This window comes from Trichomycterus rosablanca, chromosome 23 (genome assembly GCF_030014385.1).
Source record: "Trichomycterus rosablanca isolate fTriRos1 chromosome 23, fTriRos1.hap1, whole genome shotgun sequence".
Taxonomy (NCBI): domain Eukaryota; kingdom Metazoa; phylum Chordata; class Actinopteri; order Siluriformes; family Trichomycteridae; genus Trichomycterus; species Trichomycterus rosablanca.
The window spans coordinates 1,062,041-1,072,154 of NC_086010.1; the positions used below are offsets into that span (position 1 = coordinate 1,062,041).

Sequence of the window (10,114 nt, forward strand, 5' to 3'; positions counted from 1 at the left end):
AACGGAAGAAACTGATTCTGTGACAGGAGCCTTTTATACAGGGACAGGACTAATTTGTGTGTCTCATGGGCACATAACCGGTCTGTGGGGGTCAGAATTCTTGCTGGTTGGTAGGGGATCAAATACTTATTTCCCTTAATTAAATACAAATTAATTCATAACTTTTATTTAATGTTTTTTTTCTGGATTTTTTTGTTGATATTCTGTCTCTCTCTGTTAAAATAAACCTTCCATAAAAATTATAGACTGTTCAAGTCTTTGTAAGGGGGTAAACTTACAAAATCAGCAAGGGATCAAATACTTATTTCCCCCACTGTAATTGTACTGCTTTCTGACTGGATGGAATGGCAGTGGGATGCAGGATGAGTAAAGCCTGTGTGGTGCGTCAGCAGGTGGATTTGGGGCAAAATCTCACAGGAGTGAACGGGAATCCTAGTGATTTAAACTGCATGTGGAGAAAACATTCAGCATCTTTAATTTTTGGTGTCTGTGCTGATCTGAATAAAATATTTGTGTGTTCAGGTGGGTTTGGAAAGTGTGCAGCAGGAATTTGTGCGTCTGGAAGAGATCCCGTTCTCCTCCGAGCAGAAATGGATGGCGGTTCGATCGGTCCATCGTACGCAGCAGGTATGAAGTTCATCACTGTTCAGAATCACTATCAGCCGGTCGGGGTGTGGGTTTGGATGTTTGGTGTTTGGGTGGAAAGATTTTGTTCTGTTGTATGTATTATGATGTACATCTATTTTCTGCTGTGCTATACCTGCAGGATAAGCCGGGCATGTTCTACGTGAAAGGAGCTTTTGAGAAGGTCATCACGTTCTGTAAGACCTACCACAGTAAAGGAGCGTCGCTGCCTATCACCAGCCAGCAGAGGGAGCTGTACCAGCAAGAGAAGAGCTACATGGGCTCAGCAGGACTCCGAGGTACTGACTGGTCTAATGGTCTATACGCACTGGTCAGTCTGTAATGGTTTAATGTTTTTTTTTTAAGTGCTCGCACCAGACAGTAGAAGTCTCGGTTACTTTTGACTCTCAGTCTGACCCTCCCTCAGAGCATCTGACCAGGCCGGGTTCTTCTCTGCCACTCTGGTAGCCGCGGTGGTGCCACAGAGCATGAGCGCGCCGTGCCAATCTGAGATTAAACTCCCAGTCCTACATTTACTCAGGCTTTGTAACCAGTAGTCTGGAAAACCAAACATTACGCGGTGACCTCCCATTATATAACCACAATGTTTAACAAACATCCACCTTTAGATTAAATAAAACAATCAGTGCAAGCAGATAAGGATTGGTGACCTTGCTCGGGCATTGAACCAGCGACCTGCTGAGCCAACACTGCCCTGAACTTTATACGTGACACTGTGTAGGTCATTGGCTGTTGTAAAGAAATGCAGAGGTCAGCAAACATTTGTAACAATGCAGAAAGGAGAAAGGGAAGACTCCTGAATGGTGTGAACACTGGGGGGTGTAGGACTCTTCTGGATGTTGTGAAGGGGGGGGGTGTAGGTCTCTTCTGGATGTTGTTGTGATGGGGGGGGTGTAGGACTTCTGGATGTTGTGATGGTGTAGGACTCTTTTGGATGTGATGGGGTAGGTCTCTTCTGGATGTTGTGATGGGGGGGTGTAGGACTCTTCTGGATGTTGTGGTGGGGGGGTGTAGGACTCTTCTGGATGTTGTGATGGGGGGTGTAGGACTCTCCTGGATGTTGTGGTGGGGGGGTGTAGGACTCTCCTGGATGTTGTGATGGGGGGGTGTAGGACTCTTCTGGATGTTGTGATGGGGGGGTGTAGGACTCTTCTGGATGTTGTGATGGGGGGGTGTAGGACTCTTCTGGATGTTGTGGTGGGGGGGTGTAGGACTCTTCTGGATGTTGTGGTGGGGGGGTGTAGGACTCTTCTGGATGTTGTGGTGGGGGGGTGTAGGACTCTTCTGGATGTTGTGATGGGGGGTGTAGGACTCTCCTGGATGTTGTGGTGGGGGGGTGTAGGACTCTCCTGGATGTTGTGATGGGGGGGTGTAGGACTCTTCTGGATGTTGTGATGGGGGGGTGTAGGACTCTTCTGGATGTTGTGATGGGGGGGTGTAGGACTCTTCTGGATGTTGTGGTGGGGGGGTGTAGGACTCTTCTGGATGTTGTGGTGGGGGGGGGTAGGACTCTTCTGGATGTTGTGATGGGGGGGTGTAGGACTCTTCTGGATGTTGTGATGGGGGGGTGTAGGACTCTTCTGGATGTTGTGGTGGGGGGGTAGGACTCTTCTGGATGTTGTGATGGGGGGGGTGTAGGACTCTTCTGGATGTTGTGGTGGGGGGGTGTAGGACTCTTCTGGACGTTGTGATGGGGGGGTGTAGGACTCTTCTGGATGTTGTGATGGGGGGGTGTAGGACTCTTCTGGATGTTGTGATGGGGGGGTGTAGGACTTCGGGATGTGGTGGGTGGGTGTAGGACTTCTGGATGTTGTGATGGTGTAGGACTCTTCTGGATGTTGTGATGGGGGGGGTGTAGGACTCTTCTGGATGTTGTGATGGGGGGTGTAGGACTCTTCTGGATGTTGTGATGGGGGGTGTAGGACTCTTCTGGATGTTGTGATGGGGGGGGGTGTAGGACTTCTGGATGTTGTGGTGGTGTAGGACTCCTTGAAGGTGTAATAATGATAAAGATGAAGAGCAGCTTTAATAAATACAGTTCTCTGTGTGTGTGTGTGTGTGTGTGTGTGTGCAGTTCTAGCCTTTGCCTCTGGTACTGAGTTGGGCTCTCTGACGTTCCTGGGCCTGGTTGGCATCATCGATCCCCCGAGGATGGGGGTTAAAGACGCCGTGACGACACTCGTGGGCTCCGGCGTGTGTGTGAAAATGATCACAGGAGACTCGCAGGAAACCGCAGTGGCCATCGGTGAGTGTTTTAGGTGTTCTCTTTAAGGTAAGGAAATTGGAAAGAGGATCTTGAGGAAAAAAAGGTTCTCCAGGAGTGGCGTAATGATAAGAGTCACCTAGTTCCGGGGGTTCGAATCCTGGGCTGGGCTCACTAATATAGAAGCTGCATAGTGTTATGTAAACCCAGTCATTGGGTGGGTAAATAGGAGGCATAACATTTGTGTCGAATCTGGTACGAGGGTGGCGGTGACTAACTGGAGCAGCAGAAAGCGCCTTGGAAGCTTCAGTGTCAATCCCATCGTTCTGTTCTCTCCAGTGTGGAAGCTGGTGTTTATGATCAGCACGTTTACACCCGACACACTGATTTTAATATTTAAACTGAATTATGGTCCTTTGTTTTGGTCTGTGTAGCAAATCGACTGGGTCTGTACATGAAAGGATCTCAGAGTTTATCTGGGGACGAGGTGGACAGGATGGACATTCAGCAGCTCTCACAGATCGTACCCAGGGTAATAACAGCATCTTTATATGCCTGGTTTTATACGCCTACGCTGTTTTTTTTCTAACTAAACAAAGCTAACGTGTGTGTGTGTGTGTGTGTGTGTGTGTGTGTAGACGGTGGTGTTCTACAGAGCGAGTCCCAGACACAAACTCAAAATAGTCAAGGTAAGTAGAGACAACATTAGAAGATAAAAGTTACAACTAGTCTTTATTTTAACAAGCACTAATCTTAACACGTTTGAGGTGATTGTTATATAATCTGATCATATAATCTTATTAAAATACATTATTAATAAATTATTTAACATTAAATACATTTTTCCCACCACGAAATGTCATTGATCATAAAACAATGGACAGCAAAGTTGCAGAGTGGGTACTGCACAGGTTCCTGGGTACCTGGGCTCAAGCCTAACCTCCAGTTAACAACCGTGTCTGCATGGGTTTCCACTGTGTAGTCCAGTCACCACATGTTGTATTCTTGCCTTAATCATTGTATTTCAGTGTCTAGCAAATCGTACGGGTAGGCTCAGGACGCACCTTGTTCCTGATCACACTAAAGAGGAAGAGTAACTAAAACATCCTTAGTTATAACTATTTATGGGTTTAATTAATATGTGAGTGCTGGCGGCTGAGTGGTGGGATTACAGCTCCTACATATGAGCCTGTAGGATTATAAATGTTATAATGCTTAATAACTAACAAACAGTGGACAGTGACTGAACCATCAGACTGTAAACAATATATTTTATTTATGTTATTTATAGAAATTCTACATTACTGAAATATAAACCTCCTTTTTTGTGAGTTGGTAATGTGTGTTTAATGATGCATGTCGTGTGTGTTCAGTCCCTGCAGAACATCGGCGCGGTGGTGGCGATGACCGGTGACGGCGTGAACGACGCTGTGGCTCTGAGAGCGGCCGATATCGGCATCGCCATGGGTCAGTCGGGCACTGACGTGTGTAGGGAGGCGGCGGACATGATCCTGGTGGACGACGACTTTCAGACCATCATGTGAGTGGACTGTGCTTTACACCACACCTGTGATTCTGATACGGTTCAGTCTGAAGACGAGTTCATGAGCCGTGTTGTTCACCGCAGGTCCGCCATCGAGGAGGGAAAGGGCATCTACAACAACATCAAGAACTTTGTACGATTTCAGCTCAGCACGTGAGTGTTGGTGAACACAGACTAACTTAACTTACCTTCCAGCCATAAATGTATAAAATAGCCCAAATTATAAAGACAAGATAAAATAAGCAGACAGAAACATTAATACATATCTCGCCATAAAATGGCACACGTGTTAAACATGGCATTAAAATCCAAACAAATAAATCAATAAATACATTTCCAGCCTGCAATAAATGCTACTCTCTCCAGTCTCAGACCTGAGACTCGGCTGTGCTGTTTTTGTTTGTAAATATGTAAGAATTTATCATAAACATTTATATTAAGTTCTGACTGCACTGGTGAGATTTGGCAGAAACATTTATTCAAACCGACTTACACTTGTGACCAAATAAAATCAGAGCAATTGAGTGTTGTGAAGACACGACACAACTCGGACCCGTCATGTTTTATTGATCATTTTATTAACAGAATTACATAATTACACGTATTTAAGGTCTTAATTTGGTGTTATTTCTTTTAAAATGAACCGAATGTGGATCTTTTGTCGTTCCTTTCAGTCTCCACACACGACCGGGGTGTTTAACGTTAGTTATCTGGAAAATTCCACTTTGCGTTTAGGTGAATTCATGTGTGCTACCGCATCAATTTATCAAATCTAGCTGCATATTAACAAAAAATAAATATTTTAATAAGCTTGATGTAATTAGATTTACAATTAGGCAGATTAGGCAGTCATTAGGCCTACACAAGAGACCTTCTGATCACTACTCCAGTACCTTAACCGCCAAGCTAGCGCTGCCCTGCATGCAGATGGGTCGTTGTGTGATCCGTTTTGGATACAGATCATTAAAATTAATCTTTTCTGTGTCTGAAATGCTTCTGTTCCTGTGTTCTGTGCTCAGGAGCATAGCCGCCCTGGCGCTCATCTCTCTGGCAACTCTGATGAACTTCCCTAACCCGCTGAATGCCATGCAGATCCTCTGGATCAACATCATCATGGACGGACCACCTGCTCAGAGGTCACACATCACCTACACTCCACTGATCCAAACCTACCAGCTATTTATTATTCAGCACTTATAGACTTATAATGTCTGTAAGAACAGATTGATCAGCAGTTGTATGAATGTTTTCTGTATTCGTGATTCTGCAGTTTGGGTGTTGAACCGGTTGACGTTGATATTATTCGTAAACCTCCACGTAACGTACGAGACAGCATACTCACACGCAACCTGATCGTGAAGGTGCTCGTCTCGGCCTTCATCATCGTCTGCGGAACGCTCTTCGTCTTCTGGAGAGAGGTAGGTCGCCCAACCTCTTAATTTACATTTACGTTTTCAGCATTCAGGAGACGCTTCAATCCAAAGCGACTTACAGTACTGTGACAGTATAATGTCTAAGCAATTGAGGGTTAAGGGCCTTGCTCAAGGGCCCAAACAGTGGCAACCTGGCAGTGGTGGGGCTTGAACCTAGGCTACATCTTCCCTCTGAATGCTTTTCCTCAGTGTGTTTGTAATGTATTATAATGACTATTGTGCACTGAATGTGAACGTGTATTATGTGCAGCTGCGAGACAACGAGATAACACCACGAGACACCACCATGACCTTCACCTGCTTCGTCTTCTTCGACATGTTCAACGCCCTCAGCTCTCGCTCCCAGGTGTGTGTGTGTGTGTGTGTGTGTGTGTCTCTCTCTCACACTCTTCTCACAGATAATCAGTATCACATTTTCCCAGATGTGAAGTTCTGATCATTAACCGTGTTAATATTATAAACATGTCGTTTCTCTCAGACTCAGCTGGTGCATGAGATGGGGCTTTGCAGTAACAGGACGTTCTGCTTCGCTGTCCTGGCCTCTATCATGGGGCAGCTGCTGGTCATCTACTTCCCTCCACTGCAGGCGGTCTTTCAGACCGAGAGCCTCAGCATTCTAGGTAAGAAGTCTTCCACTTTACCTTAAATCACCTTCACCTCCAGATAAATGAATCCAGTTACAGACACACCAAATGACCCCCAGGCTCCCAGAACAATCAGACTGAATGCCTGGACAAGTTACTACTGCTCAGGTGAAAAGAGACTCAATAGTAAGCTGATAAAGAAATGACTCCTGTCCATCAATAAAGCAAAAAAGCACAGCCTACGTTTGGCTTTCATGTTTTTGGCCAAGTTACGTTTTTTATTTATAGACAAAAAAAAAGGAAAAAAAAAAAGAATTTGGACACCCCTTATTTACTGAGGTAGGTATTTCTGCCACACCCATTAGTAACGCCATTCCTTTCTACTTAATGCACACTCCAAGTTTTATGGAAAGCCTTTCTAGAAAATTTGGTACTGTTATAGTTGCAAGGGGGCTGATGATGCATTAGTAACTAATCAGGGCGGCTCGGTGGGTAGCACTGTCGCTTCACAGCAAGAAGGTCCTGGGTTCGATACCCAGATGGGGCTGTTCGGGTTCTCCCTGTGTCTGTGTGGGTTTCCTCTGGGAGCTCCGGTTTCCTCCCACTGTCCAAATACATGCAAGTGAGGTGAATTGGAGATTCGTCCATAAATGTGTTTGATATTAAAACCTTGAACTGATGAATCTGATAAGGGGCCAGTGATAGCTAAGTGGTTAAGGTACTGGACTAGTAAACAGAAGGTTGCCGGTTCAAGCCCTGCCACCACCTAGTTGCCACTGTTGAGCAAGGCCCTTAACCCTCAATTGCTCATAGTGTTTCGCTCATTGTGTAAGTCGCTTTGGATAAAAGCGTCTGCGAAATGCTGATAATGTAAATGTAATGTAAAATCTTGTGTAAGCTGTAACCACCTGTCCTGTCATGAATGTAACTAAAGTTTGTAAAACATCACGTTAAAATAAATATTAACATCCATGTTTTGGAACAGGCTGTCCAACAATCTCATGGCTCCATGTCCTCATACTTTTGTTCTTATCGTGTCTCCATCTGGAATGTTCCACACAAAAGAGCACAATATCATCCCGTTTTATTCTTCAACATCGTTTTATTTCCTCTCTGTGTGCAGATCTGCTCTTTCTGGTGGGCCTGACGTCATCGGTGTGCGTGGTGTCCGAGCTCATAAAGGTGGTGGAGAGATGGAGAAAAGAAGTAAGAGAGGAAAAAGAGGCATCGGACGCCTTCCACGACGTATGACGAACGTTGGGTCTCGTGAAGATCGAACAACTGATTGTGAGGACCGGGGGGAGGGCTGAAGTTTTGAGTTTATTGGATTTGCACTGGGTCTTCAAACTCTTGGACTTCAATATGGAGCAGAAGGACAGGTCAGGTGTCTTCTGATGAGCAGGAAGGTCTGTCGTTGAATTATGACAGGAGGGCCCAAGCTGGACTTCAGTATGCTTTAAGACTCGTCCATGAAGTATGTTTATCAGATCCTGTGGCTGTGGTTACAGTGGTCGGTGACGTTCTTGTTTCTGATGCTCTAGGGCCGACACCTTTATTATTTGGGTCTCTCTCTTTTCCTGAACTGTTGCTGGTTGTAGTTTTGTGGAACAATATGGTTAAAACTAACGCCTTTGCATTTTTGCAAACGATGCTTGAATAATTGTGTCAACTAGGCATGTGCCAATAATCGTTTATACGATGTACAATTTTATATGTTTCATATTTCAGTAAGTGTTTAGTACACATGTTCCTTTTTGGAGCAGCTCTCTAGATAAGCAGCTTCTTTGATCTTTATAAGGTTCCCTCAGATGCTGTCCAAAACAATCATGATACCAACCAGAAAGTGAAATAGCACTTACAATACAATAAATTTAACATCAGCACATGCCTAATGTCGGAGGAAATGTTCAGTTTCAATATTCTGTACTAATCAATCTATTTATATTTACACAGCATCACACGGCGATTTTATACACGCTGGTTATGCACTGATTCATTATGAACAAGGTGAAGGTTTATTGTAAGCACTGAAATAACGATTCCCTTTAATAGTGTCCTGATTTTTAATGTTACATTTATTTAGGGGAACTTTAATACTGTTAAAAACATCAAAACTAATGATATGACTGCAAAAAAAGAAATATAAACGTACATTATTTATCCCAGATAACCACAGATGCTCAGTCATGTAGGCTTGGTGTCTGAAGTTTGCACTGCAGCTATAAGATGAACAGAAGTTTCACTCACCTAAGAACATTTCTTATGAACCAGAACTTTAGATGCATCTTAAATATCTGATCTGATCAAAATCTATGAATAATGTCCATGTATGGCCAAAAGTATTTGGACACCTGACCATGAGCTTGTTGGACGTCCAATTTTAAAGACAAATGGTATTAAAACAGCAGCCGCTCTTTTAAGGCATCGTCTGAGAAGACTATAGAGTATGTCGGTCAGAATTTGTGCCCATTCAGTAGTGCAAAAGAGCATTTGTATGGCTGGGCACCGATGTCCACCAAGGAAGCCAATCCACCACAGGGCTTCGACCCCTCAGCAGACGTGTTGAATAGCATGTCTGTCTAAACAATGTGATTTAAAGTGAGCACATACAGATTTATACATGTATTTATTTAAAAATACTTTATTTTTAATAATTAAATAGCAAACTTCAGACACCAGTTGTCTAACTGATGGACTGTAACTGTAGGGGACGTTGTTTACACTTCATTTGCGGCTACACGGTTCCTGAGGTACCACGTTCGCTTGGTTTTCATCTGGTACTAAAACACTGAGCACTGTAACAGATAAAGCCAAATTTAACTGAGTTTATTTGAGGTTTTATTTCTCTTTTCAGGTCAGTGTAGTTGCAGTAGATCGATTTTGTGTAGGAAGGAAACGTATGCCGTGCTGTATTGGTTTACACGAGTCCATCACAGTAAACAGTGTACAGTAGTGCATCTGAAAAATCAAACACAGTCGCATCACCTCTACTGAAGAGATTTTAAACAGTTTACAATAACACACGTCTGGTTTGATGCTGAATAAAATGATGAGGTCTGTTTTATAACTGGTACATGCCTAGTTGATGCCAGTGAGCCCACATTTCCCAGCTCCACTTTCTTTCTTCATATTGAGGAAAATATTAATGCAGTTTATCGTCATTTCTTTATTAGCAGTAACTGGTTCTCTGCTGCCATGTTTATTCTTATACGCCAATCACTAGAATTAATTAACAAATTTTCTCTTTTTTTGGTCACCGTAGTTACCTGTATATCTTATTTTCACCAGACTGGTCACGAGCTACAGTGGAATTGGGGATTAATATTTTTTTAGATTGTATTTAATTTATTTTGCGTTATGCACAATTAAGTTAATGATCTGTTATGTCGATTTCAGAACATGATTGTACATTAAAATTTCTACAACTCTTTATCTATGTGTCTATTTTATCACCGATCTATCCACCAATTTTCCATTCAATAAATCCTCTCACTTGCTGTGTGTAAATAACCCTAAATTATATTTCTAATTATATTTTCACTTATTATCACATTCACCAATCCACTTCCTTACATGAGACTTTAACCTTCTGCATGTTTTATAAGGTCAGGATACCCAAAGGACACCCATGCAGACCTGAGGAGAACATATTAAACTCCTCAAACAGTGACCCATGCAGACCTGAGGAGAATATATCAAACTCCTC

The 10,114-nt window shown here is 43.4% G+C and overlaps 1 protein-coding gene across 3 annotated transcripts in view; it reads left to right on the forward strand.

Moving 5' to 3' along the window:
• The window catches only part of atp2c1 (ATPase secretory pathway Ca2+ transporting 1), a 36,081-nt gene extending 26,241 nt beyond the window's left edge, over nt 1–9,840 (forward strand). For all 3 annotated transcript variants that reach the window (XM_062985250.1, XM_062985252.1, XM_062985251.1), the window contains exons 16-27: nt 523–627; nt 767–923; nt 2,720–2,890; nt 3,283–3,380; nt 3,487–3,537; nt 4,222–4,388; nt 4,476–4,544; nt 5,411–5,527; nt 5,662–5,809; nt 6,075–6,170; nt 6,303–6,444; nt 7,532–9,840. In XM_062985250.1, the coding sequence (XP_062841320.1) occupies nt 523–627; nt 767–923; nt 2,720–2,890; nt 3,283–3,380; nt 3,487–3,537; nt 4,222–4,388; nt 4,476–4,544; nt 5,411–5,527; nt 5,662–5,809; nt 6,075–6,170; nt 6,303–6,444; nt 7,532–7,659 (1,449 nt within the window). In that variant the 3' untranslated portion in view covers nt 7,660–9,840. The remainder of the gene's footprint in view (nt 1–522; nt 628–766; nt 924–2,719; nt 2,891–3,282; nt 3,381–3,486; nt 3,538–4,221; nt 4,389–4,475; nt 4,545–5,410; nt 5,528–5,661; nt 5,810–6,074; nt 6,171–6,302; nt 6,445–7,531) is intronic.
• The last annotated feature ends 274 nt before the right edge of the window (nt 9,841–10,114 follow it).